A 20,975-nucleotide genomic window follows, 5' to 3' on the forward strand; every position below is an offset into this window, starting at 1 on the left:
AGGTTAATTTTTTAAAAAATGTTTTTGTTACAAAAATGCATCTACTTTTTATACCAACTATTCTAATATTTTTGTATTTTTGTTTTAAGAGAGTTTCTACTGACTTTGAGAAAGTTAAAATTACGCATTTTTTAAACTGTATTTCTGTCAATATTAATAATCCTATATTTCTAACTTAAGTTGAGGGTTACCCACTAAATTTTACAGATGGAAGGAATAATACACTAAATAGTGGAAGTTTATTCTGTTCTTTAGCTGGAGTGGATTTAGGCAGAAGTAGTTAAGCACCTAGTGAGAATGAGGTCTAGTATGTATCAGCAGATTAAACTGAATTAGAGGTTCTGGTTTACATTACCATTCCTGCCTCTTAATCTTTCATGATCAAAGAATTGTTTAAAATGCTTTGGAAATAATAACTATGTTCCAGCTCAACATAAAACACAGGTCTCTTCAGTCAAACTATTGATACATGAAAATTTGAACTTAAATAGAAAGAAGAGAGAAATGCTAGAAACTTGACAGAAATTCTTCACTTATGGATTTATTAACATGATCATTTTTAATTATTTGGTTAGTCACAGTTTTTAAAGAAAAAAATGTACATATTGTGATTCACCTTCAAACAAAATGTTTTTACCACAGTAAATGGTTCTGATTTTAAATTGTAGGTGATTGTTTTTATTATCTAAAATTCTAGCCCATATGATTTGATTGCCCCCTGTCCCCATGTGTTTACTAGTTGTTTTAATGATTTTGTTAAGGTTGGTAATTTTCTCCATATTTTTCCCAAGTTTTTAATAGATTATTCCATTATTTTGACATACATTATTCATAAATGTCCTATGAATAAATAGGACATTTATTCATTATAGCTTATTGGTAACCTTGGTCTTCTGCAAATGTAATTGGAAACATAAAAGATTTACATTAATTTCAATCTTTGATCTTTACATCATTTATATAGGGTGTATGGTCTACACTGCCAGTAAATGAGAAGAAATTAAATGCTGCATTCAGATCTGCAAGGAGTGTTATCTTAATATTTTCTGTGAGAGAGAGTGGAAAATTTCAAGGTAAGAGTAAAAATAATTTGGATATGTAAAAACATTAATTATATTTGCATCTATATATTATGTTGTGATTTATTCCCCTAGGATTTGCAAGACTTTCTTCAGAATCACACCATGGAGGATCTCCTATACATTGGGTACTTCCAGCAGGAATGAATGCTAAAATGCTGGGAGGCGTCTTTAAAATTGACTGGATTTGCAGGTAAATTACACACTTCAGTGTAGATAATTAAAGTTGCTCTTGTTTTGAATGGGCTACCAGTTGAGAATAATGTTAAAACTCCACAGTTATTTAGTTTTAATTTATTATTCTAATTATTTTCCCCCTTATTTTGGTGTCATTCCTAGGCTGATTGGGATCTATAGAGTTTATTTAACAATGTTAAAAGTAAAAGTAACATTAATATGCTTAGATTGTATTGTTCACCACCTTTATAATGTAATGTAGAACGCATAGGGCAAAGATTTATTTAGTCAAGAGTTTTATGTATTTCATTTGTTCTCTGCATTAGTATTATGGCAGTAAATTTACAAATCAGACAGTTGCTTATGTTATTAGCACATGTTTATGTTTAGTGATTTAACATGCCATTTTATTACTGTGGAGTGGGAAAATAGTCACCCTTTGACTTGGCTAATATAACATTTTGGAGGTGACTAGTTGTGAACAAGTAGTGTTTAAGGAAGTTAGCAAATCATGTTAGTTGGCATTGTGACCTTTTGAAACTGCAGTAGTTAAGATTTAAATGTTTGTTAGAAAAGTAGACTTACTTTGAAATCTGAGTTATTTACCACTTTTTTTGTCCTTACTGAACGATTGTACATTGTTTTAAAAAATGATTAAAGAAGTCAATTTAGATGATACAGAGAGACTTAACACGTCAGCAAATGGATAGTCTCTTGTCGAGAACTGCAAAATGGGGCAGAAGGCAGAAAGCTTTTACAGGATAAATAGTAAAGAATAAGAAACAGACAAGAAAATATCTGATTAGATGGGGCCACACAGTCAACCTTCTTTGGGATGAGGAAGCCCAGAGTTGGCTTGGCGTTTGGGGATTGACTGACTGGATATATTGCATTTCTGGTCAAGTGGAGCATTTACAGGGACATGAAAGTTATCTAAGTTTCAGTTTGCTGGCTTAGCACCTTGGACAGGAGTGGCTCCATCTTGGGCTTAGAAAGCTATTTCAACAATATGAAAAGCTAATTATTTAAGTGAACTTTATATGGCATGCACAAATCTACTACCTGTAAAATTAACTTTAGCTAAATAAGAATTACCTGAAAGGGACCATATGGATTTTTTTGTATCATTAAGTCGTCTTAGGTGGATTTTTGATGAGGATAGAGGAATTGGATAAGAAAGAAAAATGCTGTTCATATTCAGAAGGCAAAGTAGCACAAAGAAGAGACATGAAATCAGAAACCATGGGGTGGGGGGTGTGAGTGGGGTGTGTGGATGGGATAGGGAACCACCTTTTTAATAAAGCAGATAGTCATTAAAGAGAAGAACAAAAGGCAAAGATGGGTAGTAATGTGGGCCAGCCTAAGGAGTTAAACCTTTGCTGTGGGACAGTGAGGAACTATGAAAATGGGCAGTGATACAGTAGAGATCGTGTATTAAGTTGATGTTTAATAGAGTAGCAAAAAGCTATATGCGCATATAAATATATCACCATTATTCATCCAGTAATTACTTTTTTTTAATAAATTTATTTTTACATTTGGCTGTGTTGTGTCTTCGTTGCTGCAGGCGGGCTTTCTCTAGTTGCGGCTAGCAGGGGTTACTCTTTGTTGCGGTGCGCGGGCTCTTCATTGCGGTGGTTTCTCTTGTCGTGGAGCGCGGCCTCTAGGCGTGCAGACTTCAATAGATGTGGCACTTGGGCTCAGTAGCTGTGGCTTGCAGGCTCTAGAGCACAGGCTTAGTAGTTGTGGCGCATGGGCTCAGTTTCTCTGCGGCTTGTGGGATCTTCCCAGACCAGGGTTCGAACCCATGTGCCCTGCATTGGCAGGGGGACTCTCAACCACTGCGCCACTAGGGAAGCCCCCTGTCATTACTTTCTATAGGGAAAAATTAGAAGCAATCTAAATTCTCTCATAGGAAATTGGTTAAGTAAGTTATGGTTTGTCACTTAAATGTAATACACAAAAATAATTGTCCATGTGATAACATGGAAAGATACAACAAATGAAAGGATACATAATTATAATGTTCGAATGCATTGTTAGGGTGGTGAGACTATAGATGATATTCCCATACTCCACTGTACCCAGGGTTTTAAAATATAGATTTATAGTTCTTAATTTCTAAAGTTAAATCATAGTCAAAATTATAAAATTTAAAAATCTGGTGGCAGTTTATAGGGAAGACAAGGTGCCAATTATTTCTTAGCAGAGATAGACATTTTTACTTAATTTTTTGGATGGGTAACTGTAAAGGCCAAAGGAGAGATTTGTTAAGTCTATGGTTTAATGACTAGAAACATTATTGGTGTCACTGGAAAATATTTGGAGGTGATGCTTTTTTAGGAGAAAAATAATTACCCAGTTTTAGATTGGTGGTAGCAAATTTTATTTTGAATGTTGCTTGTTTTGTGAACCTTCATTTTCAGATTATTGATAAGGAAATTTGTTTCTTAATTTTAGAAGATGAGTTTAATTTATTCACAGATTATCGTCTTAATTTTCTTCTTCATTGACTTACTGGCTCTTTTACTAACTCATTTGAAATATATATAGCTAGCATCAGAAGATAGGTACAAACCCAAATAGTCCATTCTGCTAAGATTTTGTGTAAAATTTTGTGTAGTAATGTTTTTTATTACTGTTAAGTAAGTTTTTGGTTTACCTGGAAAGAATATTCTTAATTAAAAAAAAAAACTAACTTTATTTTTAAATACTCATAAGTGCGTTAAAGAGTAATATTAAAATACTTCAGAGTTCTGAGGAGGCACGTGTTCTTATTACATTGACATTTCTTTGAGTAAGTCACTTGAACTCTTAGTTTTCTGTGTGAAATGAGAATTACATTTGACCTTCAGTGTTAAAAGGATGAAACTTTAATAAATACAAACCCTGAAGGCTTTGCTATCAGTAATAGTAACTGCTATTAATATATTTTCTTTTCAGATATGATAGTTATTAGAGTTTTATTTAAGCACCTTTTGGATTTAATAATAACTAGCCTTAAGTTTTTTGAGGTGTGGTCCCTGGATCACCTGCATCAGTAGTATCTGATTATTAAAATGCAGAATCGTTACATGCACCTCAAACCTGTAGGCACACCGAAGTTTAAAACTAGATGGTGCATGGTAGCAGATAGGAAAGCAGGCATTAAAAAGTGACTTAAATTGCTGCTGGGAGTTAGATCAAAGTAAGGCTAAAATCTATAGAATGTCATTCAACCAGAATTAAATCTACTGACTATATTGTATTTTAACCTCACCCCTTTCTTGTCCATTCCAGATAACCCATTTCTCTTTTCTTTCATGGTTTCTCGATATTATTCCTTTTAGTTTTAATGACCAAAACAGCTGTCAGTACGTAAGAGCCTCTGTACAGTTTCATGTTCTTTTGTTAAATATGCCCCATTTTCTAAGCTGCTTAAGTCAGAGAATCACTGCCATGTTACCTAGGGTACTCACAGTAAAGACAGTCATCTCTAGGCTTTTTCATTACATGTCTGCTCAAAAGCTGATTTTTAGGATGCCTGCTCTATAATTGTGATGACCACAGATGTGCAGTTTCTCTTAGTCTTAATCTGAGCCCTGTTTTTCCTAAGGCCTCATAGTTCTCTGTGCTTTTCAGTCTGGGATTAATTTGTCGAAACAGTGGGCAGAGGTCTCTAGAATCTAGTTAGAACCAGTGCCACCAAAGAATTTTAACCCTAAGTGACTCAAACAGCTCAACATATGCCTTTTTTTTGGACCTAGGGTATTCCATTGCTAATGTTTAAATAACAGTGGTAACTCTGTACAATAATAATTTGTAACCGTCCTGCACTTTCGTAGTTGTAGGTTATTTATTCCTTTCCGTAACCTTTTTTTAACTGGCAACTGAGAGGAAAAATCTGAGAAGCTATTAAAGTACAGTTTTAACTATAGATCTGCATCTGGATATTCTAGGCTTTTGATACGGACTTATTATAGCTTAATGATAGTCTCTTTCCCCCTGCCTTCCCTGTAAAGGGTGTGTGTGTGTGTGTGTGTGTGTGTGTGCGCGCGTGTGTGTGTGTGTGTGTATGTAGATACATACACACATATTTTTATGTATGTATATACACTATTGAACCACTCTCGATGTGTGAGGTAAGATGTCTTTAAGGTGAGGAATCCAGTAGTAGTACCTAGTAGGCATTTCTGTACACTCTGCCCATTTCTCCCATACATTCACATTACCACCACCACAGATCATGCCACCTTGATACTTTAATTTTAGATATACTTCTCTTTTCCTGTAAATGTCGAAATATTTTCTGAGGTTTAAAAATAGTTGTGTAAAATTTGGGAGTTTAATATTCATCTTTAAGAAAATTCACATAAGGTTAGAATAAATGGTTATATAGCTGGTCCACTGGACCAGGTTATTTGCTTGTATTTTTTCTTCTCCATTATGTCTTTGCTCAGGTCCTTTTCATTGCTTCAAATGTAACCCTGCCTTACCTCTCTACATACGGCTTTTCCTGAGTCACTTTTCTTTCAGGCTTATCCCATATGCCACCTTTTCCAGGAAGCATTTTCTGATTGTTTTTTCTTTCTTTCCAAAATAGATATGACCATGCACATTAAAAACAAAACTTCTGTACTCTATTTATGGTACCCATTCTTTTACAAAATAATTGTGTGTGCTTGTTTACTCTCTGATAAAAGCTGTGGAAGAAAGGTTAGGAATGCAGGCTGTTTATTTTATTCATCTTTGTATGTCTTTTGAGTAGTTTCATTTATATTGTATATATGTGTATATATATATAATCTTTAATTAAAGCATTTATTTAATTTGGTATTACTTTATGCACAGATAGATGAAACCTTATTGAATGATGTTAATTTTCGATTATTTTTTTTGACAAGTACTTATGTGTCATGTTTGTGTTCAGTGTTGTGCTGGGTTGATAAAGAACTATAAAAATACAGGGTATCTTTTTTTAACTTGGTGAGACCATTTTGCCCTATGGCTCAGCTTAGAGCCAGAGTTTGTTTAAATTATTTAGGTATAGCACTGTAGTGTAAGTGAAGGGCATAATTAATACATGCAAATATAGGAATTTATGAATAAAAACATTTGCGTTGTCAAGAGCCATTCCATGTGTGGTGGGGAGTATTGCCTTATCAAAAGGAGGGAGGACATTTGAATCTGGGAAAGCAGCCCTGAACCAAGGATAGGGGGCATGTATTTTCATTTGGTATTAACTGCCTGGTTAAGCTTCATCTCTCTGTGATCAGTTATTAAAAAATACAAGATTTTTAGGGGCTTCCCTGGTTGCACAGTGGTTGAGAATCCGCCTGCCGATGCAGGGGACACGGGTTTGAGCCCTGGACCGGGAAGATTCCACATGCCGCAGAGCAACTAAGCCTGTGCGCTACAACTACTGAAGCCCGCATGCCTGGAGCCTGTGCTCCACAATGAGAGAGGCCACCGCATTGAGAAGCCCGCTCATGGCAACGAACAGTAGCCCCCACTCGCCACAACTAGAGAAAAGCCCGCGTGCAGCAACAAAGACCCAACGCAGCCCAAAAAAAAATAAATTTATTAAAAAAAAAACACAAGATTTTTAGTACACAGAAGCAAGAAATATGCTAAACATTTGATATGTTATTTCATATGTAGACTGCTTAAAACAAGTATGAAGAAGGTGGTGATATCCTTGTTTATAAGATGAAGAAACTCAGGCTCAGAGAAGCTGAGAGATAGCTGGGATTAAACCCCAAACTGTCTTGGTTTCTTAAGCGTATTGTTTAGCTTTTTTAAATTTTGAGAACACCTGAGAATGTGGAAAGAGTGTGTCTCTGAAGGGGGCTCCCTTTCTGGGGAATAAGCTCCATCAGTCTTAAGTTTTAGTCATATTTAAATCATGATTAACATAGGAATTCACTACTAAAGTAGTATAAGGATTCTGCAAAGTAATGTAATTAATATTACTTTGTATTTAGGCGTGAATTACCCTTCACTAAGTCGGCTCATCTCACCAATCCTTGGAATGAACATAAGCCAGTAAAGATCGGACGTGATGGACAGGTTTGTTGTTTTAATTGATTCTTTAAAAAACATATTTAATCAACCCTTTTAGAGATCTTTATTGAAGGATATTCTAAAACCATTTTTGATTGAATTTGTGGGAAAGATTAAGGGAAAATATTCTTATTTGGAGTTTGTGATTACTGTGATTTTGATTGATTAATCTGACTTCCGTTAATGTTGAAAGGTAGCTTTATATGGTACTTCATTAATACAATTGAAGGAAAAGTTTTCAAAGAGAATTGGCATGATTTTTACATGCTTTTTCATTATGTTATTACTGTTTGACAGATTCTGAACTTTGTATAATATATTTTAGAAATGCCATTTAATGTCTTTGCTGAAGTTTTCTGAGTAGAAGGAAGCTTTATGAAAAGGAGATAAGTATGTGTAGTCAGGTTTTCAAATCTGCAAATGAAATTAAAAGTGTGCCGTGACTTAAACCCAAACCTGTGAACCTTATGGTTTCTACATGTAATTTTGAACCAGGTTTTCATTGCTCCTAAGTGAAAATATTGGTAATTGAAAATAAAACTTAATTTTAAAAAGTCTGTAGATTAGTCTGTTTTTCTAGTTAATATAATGTATTTAAGTGCATTTAGCAATTTATTATGAAAATTGTTGACACACTAACACGTTTTTCCTCCACTGTATTGAGATGGATGACTTTGTCCTGATACTTCTGTGTTTTGCACAAAGAAATATTCCTTTGTTGCAGAGGGAGATTGTCACAGACTTTTTGTATAGTTAACGTTGGAGATTCTACACTTTTAATTTTTCCCCTTATATAAATACGTGAAACACTTTTAAAAGGTTTTTTAGAAACCTTTCAAGGAAATTTATCGGAATCTCATACGATCATCAGCCTTGGGAAGGAAGCCTCCAAGTCAATCTGTTTTTGTTCTTGTACATCAGGAAAATACAAGTCTATTGAAAGTTTCTCCTTTTTTTTCATCTTGTAAATTACTACTTTCCTATTCTAGGAAATTGAACTTGAATGTGGAACCCAGCTTTGTCTTCTATTTCCCCCTGATGAAAGTATTGACTTGTATCAGGTCATTCATAAAATGCGTCACAAGAGAAGAATGCATTCTCAGCCCCGGTCAAGAGGACGTCCATCCCGTCGAGAACCAGTCCGGGATGTGGGAAGGTTAGAAACGTTCTTTGGACTGATAATAGGCACATGTATCAGAATAACATGATGGAGGAATGTGATTCGTCAAAAGTTTGTCCTGCGGTAAAGAAGAAAGAGAAAATCCTCAAATCAAGCTGCATGGACTAGTTTGTGGCTTCATTGAGGATTTCACATGGTCATCTTGGTCTCAGTCATTTTTCAAGAGGAAAATGGGGATCTTTCCTTATGCAGAAAAAATTATCTGCTAAAGAGTGATAACCAGTTTAGATTAGATAATAATCTGATAATACAATGTATACCATTGAAATGAGGTAGGCCTTTGTTGCTAAGAACAGGCTAGAAAGGAGGAAGAGGAGGAAGTCTTTATTTGCAAAAATTGTTAATATTTTGTAAAAAGCCTTTTCTTTCAGGTGTGTCTCTGGATAAGCCTTATCAGATATGGGACTTTTATAAAGGATCACTAATATTTTTTCAGAAGATGACGCCTCATTTAGAGGATAAAATATTTTAAGTTATTTTGATATTCAAGAGGAGCATTATTGGGACTGTTTCAGATTTTACCATCGTGATGTGTTAACCCCATTGTCAAATATTGTCTAACTTGTACCCAGTGAATTCACACATCTTGCTGAGCTTCTGAAAACAATAGGTTCTTTCCAAAGGGGATCAAGTGGCCCTGGGAGACCCGGCAACAAACCAAAAAGAAGGGCTGTTGCTGTGTCTGTTTACAGCTTTTCCAGATGCTGGCAGTACCTGTGGACTTAAAGTGTTTTTTAGAGGATCGCCATGGTTATTGATCACTACTTATGAACTAAACAGCATTTTCCAGGAAAAGGGGGTTTAACTTGTTACAGAATTGGAGAAGTCTTTGCAAAGGACTGATATATGCCCTTCTACCCAACACCTTCCCCTGTATAGATTTGCATACAGCTAAATCTAAAATATTCTGCTAAAGACTGTTGGATGTGTGGTTGATGGGATGAAACCTTTGGTTAAGTTTCCTTTTGGTGGAAACATCCTGTGGTAGGTACAGATAATCCAACAAGAGTCCCCATTTCTTTGAGCTTAAGAAGGACACTGTCAAGTAGGTAGGAGGAAACCTGGCAGAGCCCCCTTATTTTTGGCCTAAAAGGACTGAGCACCAAGATGTCTTTTGAAGTTTTAAGCTAAGAGGTTTCCAGTGCAATACAGTACATACAAGTGAAGTTTTTACCTCAGTTTTGCAATGGACTGTAAACTATACTTACACTACACCTTCTCTCAAGCCTGCCAGGGCCTCCATATTTGTATGTGGCTTACAGCTTAAAGTCAGTAGTTGGACTACTTTATGAACTGTTACTATCATGTTTTATACCGGTCGTAAATGCACTCCCCAAACTACAAGAAAGCGGTATGTTTATTTTTTTAAACCAGCTTTTAATTTTCTTAGTCTTATTTATTGTAGATGCAACTGTTTTTATTCTGTTGGGGGGCTTGGGTTTGTTGCAGCTTTGTAGTTTGAGTGAACTTGTGTTGCAAAAGTTAATGAAAACAGTTAATATGCAGAGAAATAGCTGGAAAACTAGTGATACCAGGTTATTATGGAGTTTTTTACATTAAGGGTAAAAAGGTGTATTTATTATTACCTTAAAAACTTGGATTTTTGTTTTTTTGTGTAGCTCTTTATTAAATGCTAAGTAAAATGAAGTGTATTTAATGATGTATTTACATTAACCATTGAGATTTATGGAAGATAGTGAAGAGCAGCCCTCTGCAGATAGTAAAGTTGTCACCTTCTAAAGAATACACTTTGAACTCATTTTATGAACTCTGTTAAAACTCTGCCCCATTACGTGCCAGTTTTATTTTAAGGCATTGTCTCTGGAAAACATTCCCATAATTCCTAAATGTTATTAACTTTAGAAATTGGTTTTTCAAAGTATTAAGATTTTCAAAACTTTTCTGTAAAGTCACGTTTAATTATCAAATTTTCTGTATGATCATGTGAAAAGTGTAATTTTGTGCAAAGCAAAAGAAAAATATTTAAAAAATTCTTAATTTTCTTTAGACTTAGCCTAAAATGACATTAATACGTTTAAATATATAGATTTTAGAATTACCTGTTGTGTAATGATGATAGTTTTTTTTCCCCTTTCTTTTACCTGAATGGAGACTTTATTTGGGAAAGTGTTTTGTTAAACTGGATATTTATATTAGTTTGAGGGCAGCTCACTTACTTTTGTTTAGATTACTAAAATGTGATGTACGTATTTTGAGCAGGTTACTCTTTGCAAGTGCCTCGTCATAGCATGAGGATTACAGAGAATATCTATTCCAGCGATACATCTAAGGATTGGTGTATAGTAATTACTTTGAGGAATTAGAATTTAGGAATTTTAAGGTATTTGCTCACCAAAAATGAGGGTGTTATTTTAAAGGAAATAATGAGCTTTTTTTTGTGCTTATTTCTGTCAGAAACACTTGCTTTGCTGTTTGTTCTCCCAGCAGTTTTTGGTTTAATTTCTAATGTGTCTAATTTGTGTAGGCGTCGACCAGAAGATTATGATATTCATAACAGCAGAAAGAAACCAAGGATTGACTATGCCCCTGAGTTTCATCAGAGACCAGGTTAATATTTTATAATCCTGCAGATATTTGACTTGAAATTATTAAAAACAACAACAACAACACAAACTTCTATCATGACCCTATAGTTTTAAAAGTGAGAAAACTTTAGGATGCGACTACTTAAACCTTAGGAAATTATTAATCACATAGTAATTCCTCTTCTTTGTTAAGGTTGTTTATTCTAGTGTGACTCATTATCATAATCTGTTAATTATCTGAAATTACTAATTTATCATTATTGCACAAATGGAAACTGCACTTGTGCTTTTAAGATTAAATGTAGTTAGGGAAAGCAGTGATCTTACACTGTATTAAGCTTTTTATTCCCTTTGATACTTAGTATTTCATGTGTATACAGCTTTAAGTGGAAACGGAAATAATGCTGTATTTTTCTAAATAAAAATACCTTTGACATCATTTTTTTTAGAGAGGAATGGGGAATGCTTGGTTTAATCTAAAAGCAGCTTTTCAGTTAGTCTTTCCCTTACTGGAATTGAAAAAGGCAAAGTGTATTTAAGAGAAGATATTTAAACTAGTCAGTGATACACGTATAAAAATTAGGCAGTTTGGAAGTTGGTGTTAGCATTACAGCACATACAGCACAGTAAGTGGCAAGTGGCTTGATAAGCCTCATCTCCAAAATGGGATATTCCAGAGGGTAAAATTAAATTTTTCCCCAGTAACTTGGCCACTCAGATTTTTTTACATTTTTAATTTACTGAGTACTTATGAAAAGGAGGGAGAATATTTCTCTTATTACCATGGTTCTTTCACTTATTGATAAAATGTATATATCTTCATTTTTGCAACTTTTGTTAATTTTGCTTTTTTCCCTGTACGTTTGCATTTTTTAAAACTATGGTTGACTTAGCAAGACTTGTGTATACTCAAGGTAGAGGTAAACATTTGTTTTAAGGAAGCCCTATTACGGTGTCCTCAAGATAATTCCTCTGCCCTTACCTTCCTTACGGTGCAGCATGAAGAAATTTCTGTCTAGCAAGAAGTGGGGTGTGAATTTAGAAGATCCATATGAAAATCTCTCTAGCAGTTTATAATTCTGTGATATCAGTAAGTTATTTAGTTACTTTTATCATGTAATCTGAGAAGAAAATCTGAAAGTGGAATAATACAATAATAGCATCACTATTATTACATGGGAAGAATTGAATTGAGTGGTAAGGAAGGTTTAATTATAATGCCATAATAAAAAACATACATTTGATATACTAAAATGCTTGATGTTTAAACAGGGTATTTAAAGGATCCACGATACCAGGAAGTAGATAGGTAAGTTGGGTTCACTCTTGCTTAGTTTTGAATTACATTCTTGGAACTGGTTTATGAATTACCTGAATTTAGTTTCACAAATCTTATTCCCAACAGACGGTTTTCAGGAGTTCGCCGAGATGTGTTTTTAAATGGGGTAAGCATCTCACTTTTTAAATTTAATGTACATAAAATCTGTATATGATTTATAACTTCTGGGCATTTTATTTATTTATTAACATTATCATCTTTCATTTTAGTCCTACAATGATTATGTGAGGGAATTTCATAACATGGGACCACCACCACCTTGGCAAGGAATGGTTTGTATTATTCTGTTTTTGCAAGTTATTTAACTTCATTTGCAGTTCCATACATTTTGAGTGCTTACTTGGAATATGATTATTACAGTTACCCATTAGGAGACTTAAAATACGTATCTTTGGTGATATATACTTGCATGCTGTTTTTAAAACTAAAGGCTAATGAATGATTTGATTTATATTAATAGTACCGGCTTAATTGATGAGTATTATGATCTATTATTGTAGTGGCTAGTAGTGCAAACTCTTCGGGGTTCAAATACCTTCCCTTCTCAACTCTGACCTTGGACAAGTTTCATAATATATTTTTTTCTTATAGCTTTCCTTATCTGTAAAACTCGATAAGCATCCATTCATTCTTTGGCTCATCAAACTAATATTTAGAACCTACTCTTTGCAGGCACTGTGCTTGCTCTGGGTATATGTTGGTGAATAAATTGGGCATTATGTCTATCCTTTTATGGCTTAAAATTTAATGGAATAGTCATTAATATCATTTAATGTCAACCTCAGGATTGTCAAGAAGCTAAATATACAAAATACAAGTTAAGTTTAGCATAGTGCCTGACCCTAATATTCAGTAAATTCTCTATATTAAATAAGGTTAATTAAACCCTATTCCTAAACTTTAATTTTTTTTCCTTTCTTTTAAGAAAACTGGATATTCTTCTTAGAATATATCTTAAGGTATTGAGGATAGCTGAAGCATTAATCCCTAAAAAATAAAAAACTTGGAAGTTTAAGTAGTTCTGATTGTTTCTTACCTTTTTTATCTTAAATGCTGCCTGTAATGTGGCATTTCCATCTGACTTTTGTTTCACTTAGTTACTCTGTACAGATAGGTGAATTATGAGGTTACTTTCCTTTAGATTCTGTGAAATTAAAGAAAATATTTAATAATATTATCTTGGCACTAATTAGGGGGAGAAGTACCTTTGATTTTCCATTATTTTATAATGGCATTTAAAAGTTCATTAGCCCCTGAGTTTTTTTTGTTTTTTAAGAATACATTTGTACATAGTGGTTAAGATGACTGATTCTAGAGCCAGAATGCCTGATGTTGTGTCTAACTTCCACCCCTTTACTAGCAGTGTGATCTTAAGCAGGTTACTTAACCATTTGGTGCCTCAGTTTCCCTTTTGTAAACTAGGATTACGTAATAGTACCTATCTGTAGGGTTGCTGTGAGAATTAAATGAGCCATGTAAAGTGCTTAGGACAGTGCCTGATCCATAGTAATCACTGTGTAGTGAGGGCTCGCTGTTTTTATTAGTATGTAAATGGTATGTATAAATGTTAAATTTTGGAAGATATGTAATTAGAGAGTTTATTACACACATTTTCAACAAGCAAATAAAGAGGGTATTTTGACGAATCCTAATGCCATCAAAGTAAACGGCTTGTACAGAGTAAATTATTTGTTTGGGATGGATGGTTTGGATAGGGGAATTCTAAGAATGGTTTGTTTACAAGGATGTTTGGTAGATGCTTATGGAAGTGGTTTTCTTTTTTTAGACTCCTTATCCTGGAATGGAACAACCTCCACACCATCCTTACTATCAGCACCATGCTCCACCTCCTCAAGCTCATCCCCCCTACTCAGGACATCACCCAGTACCACATGAAGCAAGATACAGAGATAAACGAGTAGTAAGTGAATGAGAAGGCAGAAGTATGAGGGAACTACTTAGAATTCTGTAGATAATTTGAATGTGAGGGATACCAGATTATGTTGAGTGGTAGACGGTTTCACATTCTTATTGAAGGCTGTTTTTGAAGTAATTCACAACTTGTTTTTATTAAAAATGGCTAGTTTCTTTGATTATTTAAGCAGACTATATTTGAGTTTGAGATTTCTGGGTCTTCAGTATAGTAGTTGGGCTTAGTTTATTAAATGTTATACACACACACACACACACACACACACACGATGACTCTGTGCTGGGCCACATAAACATCCTTTTATCTTCCCACATGATGAAGAGCATGCATATCTGAGAGGACCAGTCAGAGCAGTAGTTTCCTAGCCTATCTTTGAGATACTTTCATCTGTCATTTATTTCCTTATCCTCATAAAGATACTAATCCTTCAAAATAAAGTCATACTAGGATCTTTAATGTTCGGTTAAACAATTTGAGAATACTAATTGACTAATAGACTTTAATTTAATAGTGGGTTTTTTTTTTCAGTCACAGAAGAAGACATATACAGCCTATATGTATGGTGAAATCTTAGTTGACTAGCTGGATTGTGTTTTTAAAAATGCCTTTTGTAAATGATCATATTTTCAAAAAAGGAAGTTTTTCTGAGATTGCTTTATCTAAATGTACTTTTAAACAAGTTCTATTTCTGTTGTAGCTTTTTTGTTAGTATATATTTCATACTTAGGTAATATTCACATATTTATTATATGTGAAAGGTAGTGTGAAATTGTTTTTGAACCTTATATTCTATATATTTAAGCTGACTTTTGAAGAGACCAATTTCAGTAAGTAAAGAATTGAGAACTAAGAGTAGAAATCTAGAGCAGGGGTCAAGTTTAGAAATATCCACGGTAACAACCTTGCACCTCAGTTGCTTATCTTACCCTTCGTTGTCCTCCTCAACCTTTTGTGTATTATTAGCTCTGTGTGGAATAGACTACAATCTTACTGCAGTACATATTTTCTTAAAATTCTGTCAAATTCCACAAATTGTCATTAACAATGATTCAGTTTGAAAAAAATCAGGAATGGAAGAATTCTTAATTTCACCTTTAGAGGGCAGAGTTGGTTTGGTTTAGTTTGTAGACTCAGGAGGAAAAATAAGTAGAGCTCACCTGTTGCAGAAAAACATTGATGACATTTAGCGTAGTTGACAGCATGTATTGATGTATTTATTGATCATGTGGTTGATGGTCATCAGGTGATTATTTTGGCATAAATCTTACTAAAGGGATTGGATGGAGAAATCATCAAAGTTAAATAGAAAACTGCATGAAGTGATTTTTTAATGAGATTTGAATAATCCTCTGTTGTAGGTGTCTAATTAGTAAGACATCAAAATCCTTTCTCCAAACAATGTCAGAATTACATTCTGTGAATTAATAGGGCATTTCTTTAGATTCTTTCTCTACAATGAAGGGACACATAAATTCCATTTGATTTTTGACATACCTTACCCATTTCTTACCTTTTCTAGCATGATTATGATATGAGGGTGGATGATTTCCTTCGTCGAACACAAGCTGTTGTCAGTGGTCGGAGAAGTAGACCTCGTGAAAGAGATCGGGAGCGAGAGCGAGACCGCCCTAGAGATAACAGAAGAGACAGAGAACGAGATAGAGGACGTGATAGAGAAAGAGAAAGAGAGCGATTATGTGATCGGGACAGAGACCGAGGGGAGAGAGGTCGATATAGAAGATAATGTGCTTTTGGAAGCACTGATTGTTTAAAAATAAAAAGAATCTTGTATTTTTCTTTTTGTGTGTGTTTACAAGTAGTAAATTTATTTTCAACTGTCTACTTAAAGTTCATTGTGTAGAAGGATTTATTATGACCCTCTTTGTTCCAAGCATGCAGTATAATAAGAACTGGAAAAACTCAAATCCTCCAAAAAATGCACAGTTGACAATTTGAGTTGAGACTTTTATTGGGGCAGAATGGAACAGTCCAAGAATGTAGATATTGATTCAGTCTCCATAAATGTTCACCTACATATAGTATGTTCATCCTAGAGTTATTTTTTGTTTTCTTTCTTTTGAATCTTGATGGATGACTGCCACAATATTTTGCTTTGATGTATTTCTAAATGTAGGTGCACACGGTTCAGTAAAAATAATGCTGCTATCAAGTATGCAAATATTGAAATATGATGGTTTGACTGTATGGCAGTGTTGTAGCAGCCTCTTGGTTTTTCCTTTTTTTTAATCTTAAAAAAAGTCACTTTTTATGTTTCTTCCGTCTTCAATGATGACAGCAATATTAAGAAGACATTGCTATCTAATTTTTAGTCTTTTTAGATAAAGAATTCCTATGTTCAGTAGCATGGTTGATGCTATTGTTTAGCCTTCCCCTCCAAACTGTATACATTGGCTTGGAATGTTCACAACTTGCGTGTGTGGCAGCGGAAGATAATTCCCATATTCTACATTGCTACTGTTTTGTATAAAATAAATTGGTAAAGATTGACACTTACGTCTTGTATTTCTTTCTTGTCTGTATGCAAGTTTGTTTCCTTATATATTAGTGGACATAAAAGAATGCTTTGTGTTCAGGAATTGTGGGAACCCCATTTGTCTCTTTTTGCATATTTTATCAGAAATGATTAACTTACGTCAATTATATTAAAAGCTTACTTATATTTCTAATATAAGAACTAATGGTACACAGTGGAGTTTCGTTAGTATTTTGGTTAAGTATTCATCTGATAACATTTTTGGATCTCCTCTGATTATAGGATTGTTTTTTCAGGTTTTGTGTTGGTTTGTGTGTAACTTTGATAAGTTAGCTACTTTAGGTATTTTCTATTTTACTTTTAGAATACACTTTTAAAATTTAGCCCTCTTATAGTTACTTATTTTAAGTTAATCAAGTTAATCATCAATCCCTCTCAGTAATAACAAGCTGTATAAAATACAGTTTATGAGAGTTTTTTTTGTACTTTATTTTGAGTTATACCTATAGTTTTGGCCTTTGTTATGTTGAATATTTAAATATTTGGGATATTTGACCACATTTTTTTGTTTTCATACATTGTCATAATTGTGTTCTGTACCAGATCATGATTACAGTTTTATATTTACTCTATATTAGTCTCAAGAACACAGGAACTTCACTGTTGAAGGATACTTAAAACTATCAGTTTACTGCTTTCATATGCTCACTGGTATTTAGAATATTTTTCCATTCAGTTACAATTAGTAGGTATATTTACCTATTTCAAAAATAAAGCATAAGGATTTAAGTCTGTGCAGTGTGGTAGAGAAGAAAGAACATTTAACTGTATTACGAAACCTGGGTTCTAGATTCAGCATTGCCTTTGATTAAACCAGTTGGTAATACATGGTAAGTCATTTCACTGACATTTTGTTTGTATTCATCAGTATGTTTTACAAGTTGATATCTAAGGTTTTCTTTTCAAGTTCTTAAACTCTGAAGAATTTCTAAAATGTAGAGGAATCACCAAAAATCTTACTTTATGAGATAAGTAGGTAATATTAAAGTCATCTTTCTGAAATAATCATAGTAATAATAAAATATACATCATGTTGAGCACTTTGTATTTAAAGTCACTTTGTGCTTTCACGTACTGACTTCATCTTCATATAGCATCTCACTCTGTATTTTTATACATGGAGAGATAGGCCCAAAGAGGTTAATAATTTGCTCAAGATTATAAAGGTGGTAATTGATGGAGCCAAGATTCCACCCATATATTTCAGCCAGTTTGGTGTTTTTGAAGAAGCCATCTCATCATTTGGAAAAAATAGAAAAATAAATATTTTAAATGATGGTGCTGGGTTCTACTAAGGATATTAAACATTTCAAGCTTCCTTATTAAAAGAAGTGTCCAATCACATGTTAACGTGTGCTTTGTATTTTAGGTGTTAAGATGCTTAGTATCCAGTTAATCTCTTCTAAAAAGCTAACATTTACTGATTTCTTACTATGTTATCACGTATTATTCTGTATACTTAATGTTAGCTGATTTACTCCTCACAATAACTGGTTTTTCTCCTCATGATTTTTTTGAATGAAAAAACTGACAGAGGAACGTGGTGTGAAAGATTGAATGATAATTTTTTTTCCTATGCAAAGAAATCAAAATAATAGAAGTGTAAAATGGAAATTTTGATTAGCTATTTGAAGACATTTATGACAGCCTTCCTTATTGTGAGAAGCATAGTTTCTTCCATGTATTCTACAGTATTGACTGTAAAAATCTATACATCAGCAGCATGTTCAAGTCAAACAAAATTGTTATTCAGAGTGGTTTTCTTTTTGTCTTCTTGTTTGTTTGTTTTGGCAGCATGGGATCTTAGTTCCCTGACCAGGGATTGAACCCGGCCACCGCAGTGAAAGCACCAAATCTTAACCACTGGACACCAGGGAATTCCCTATTCAGAGTTTAGAAATTCAGGGTTTTTATTAGGTGGAGAAAAATTCAAGGGAGGGAAATGTAATTCAGGTATGTCACTTGTCTTTTGGCTTTGCTTTCCTCTATAATGACTTTATTCTCAGGCATAGTCTTAAGTATTCCAAAAATGGCCATTACCATCTCCAGGCTTCTATTATCCATATAGTTCTCAGTGTCAGAAGGAGAGAGACCATTTTTCCAACAAGTTTCCATATCAATTCCACAAAAGAACTCTGAATAGCCATGCTGGTTTCATGGAGCCAGGTCTGATCCAATGTGTGTGTCCAGGGAAATGGTGTTCTTTGACTAGCCAGCACTGGAGGCAAGAGAAGCTGGGGCTATTATGTCAGTGCCACTGGAATTACATCAGGAGCGACAGTTCCCAAATGACATGGACAAGTAGATAGCTGTTAAATGCATGTTCTCTCATAGAACTAATATCTCTATGTCTGATTTTTCACTCAGAATATTTTGTCATCATAGGCATAGCTTCCTTCTGTTCCTGGATGTCTCTTTTCACCCTGCTGTAGAATGCCTTGGTCACTCACCTGAAAGACATAGATCCTGCTTTGTGCTATCACTAAAATTATGATCTTAAGGCATCGATGTATGTAATAATAAGGAAATACGAGTTTTTGCAGCATTTCACTGACTATGCTAGAGTTCCCTGACTGCAAGGTAAGGGTGACTGTTCACACATGGGTCATTTTATCTCAACTTTTAAAATTTTGTTTGATTTGGATAGAAAACATTCCAAATGTAATTTGATGTACATATTAAAAATTGAGGCACATGTGACACTATTCATCCAAACCTTTAGACTTCAAGTTCCTTGTAGTAGGAATAGGTATCTTAGAACTTAAAACAATTCATAGTATTCTATCCTCTGTATTATGGGTCATCTAAGTTTTTTCTCCTTTTCATGCTCTTAAGTCTTTGTGTTTCCCTTTCAGTTTCTTCTCTATGTCCTAAATTTTTCTGTGACACCTGAAAGACTATTCATTCCTACAAATGATATTCAGGGTATAACAGGTCAGAAAACTGTTCCACATCTTGGCGTCCACTGAACTCACGCAAAGGAACTTTTTTTTTAATTACGTGGCAAAAGACAGGAGGCTGCAGTTAGCCTCAAATAGTTTTCAAAGGACTCAATGATTTTGGAATGTGAGCTCAGTACTTTTGGTTGGAAATAATCAATGGGCAAACAACTGGCTTATAAGAGTGCAAAAATTCCTACTACCCACTTCATCTGTAGTGATTTTCAGAAGTGGATGAGAATTTTGATAGAAAATTAGGAAATGTGTTTTTTATGGGAACATACTATTTAGATTAAAGGTATTTCTTTTACTATGGGGGTAATCGTATTTTTCCTCTAACTCCTGAGGGTTTTTTTGTGTTTTTTTTTTGCGGTACACGGGCCTCTCACTGTTGTGGCCTCTCCCGTTGCGGAGCACAGGCTCCGGACGCGCAGGCTCAGCGGCCACGTCTCACGGGACCAGCTGCTCCGCGGCATGTAGGATCTTCCCAGACCGGGGCACGAACCCGCGTCCACTGCATCGGCAGGCGGACTCTCAACCACTGCGCTACCAGGGAAGCCCCTTCTGAGAGTTTTTAACTGAAGTCTATGGAGATAGAATATTATTGGGATTAATTTTAAGCTCAAAATACTCAATTTTTAAATTTTTGTTTTCAAAACAATGCACATAAAATATTTACTATATATAAACTTCCTTTTGGATAAGAAATCTCCATTTGTGTCATTTCTTGTTTCAAAATCATATTCTGTTGTAGAAAAACTTGTACAAGAACTGCTTACTTTGTAAGCAGACCTCTTTAGAAATGTACATTATCTGTACTATAGCAGCTGTTTTTCATCACTGCAGTGAGGTCATAGAGCTTGAGAGAGAATTTGAGAACAGATCCATTGACTAATAAATTCTAAATAATAGTCACAGTGAATGTTACTGATTTCTTTTATAGCCTCCATTCATTGTTTTGTCCATCCTAACAGTTCTTCAATTATCACCAAAGTATCCCACCCTGCAAGAACCCATGTGATTCAGAATTAGTTGGCCCCATCCTCAGAGAGTGAACTTGATTGGCCAGGGTTATCCCATTCCTTTAGGAACTCATGAATCAGGGCATGGCATTCCTTTTGCCAGGACTTGGCTTAAAATTAGGCAGTTTACCATACTTAGGCCAATGAAATGCCATGGGAGTTTT

At 34.4% G+C, this 20,975-nt stretch overlaps 1 protein-coding gene across 4 annotated transcripts in view; it reads left to right on the forward strand.

Moving 5' to 3' along the window:
• YTHDC1 (YTH N6-methyladenosine RNA binding protein C1) overlaps positions 1–16,859 on the forward strand; it is a 34,576-nt gene extending 17,717 nt beyond the window's left edge. For 2 of the 4 annotated variants that reach the window (XM_082838279.1, XM_082838281.1), the window contains 10 exons: positions 965–1,073; positions 1,155–1,272; positions 7,220–7,304; positions 8,288–8,454; positions 10,964–11,046; positions 12,297–12,333; positions 12,430–12,469; positions 12,573–12,635; positions 14,150–14,284; positions 15,816–16,858. In XM_082838279.1, coding sequence (XP_082694405.1) covers positions 965–1,073; positions 1,155–1,272; positions 7,220–7,304; positions 8,288–8,454; positions 10,964–11,046; positions 12,297–12,333; positions 12,430–12,469; positions 12,573–12,635; positions 14,150–14,284; positions 15,816–16,040 — 1,062 coding nt within the window. In that variant the 3' untranslated portion in view covers positions 16,041–16,858. Of the gene's footprint in view, positions 1–964; positions 1,074–1,154; positions 1,273–7,219; positions 7,305–8,287; positions 8,455–10,963; positions 11,047–12,296; positions 12,334–12,405; positions 12,470–12,572; positions 12,636–14,149; positions 14,285–15,815 lie in introns of all 4 variants that reach the window. The other 2 variants (XM_082838280.1, XM_082838278.1) reach the window with 2 other exon arrangements.
• The last annotated feature ends 4,116 nt before the right edge of the window (positions 16,860–20,975 follow it).

Source organism: Leucopleurus acutus (assembly GCF_964270905.1).
Source record: "Leucopleurus acutus genome assembly, chromosome: 4".
Taxonomy (NCBI): domain Eukaryota; kingdom Metazoa; phylum Chordata; class Mammalia; order Artiodactyla; family Delphinidae; genus Leucopleurus; species Leucopleurus acutus.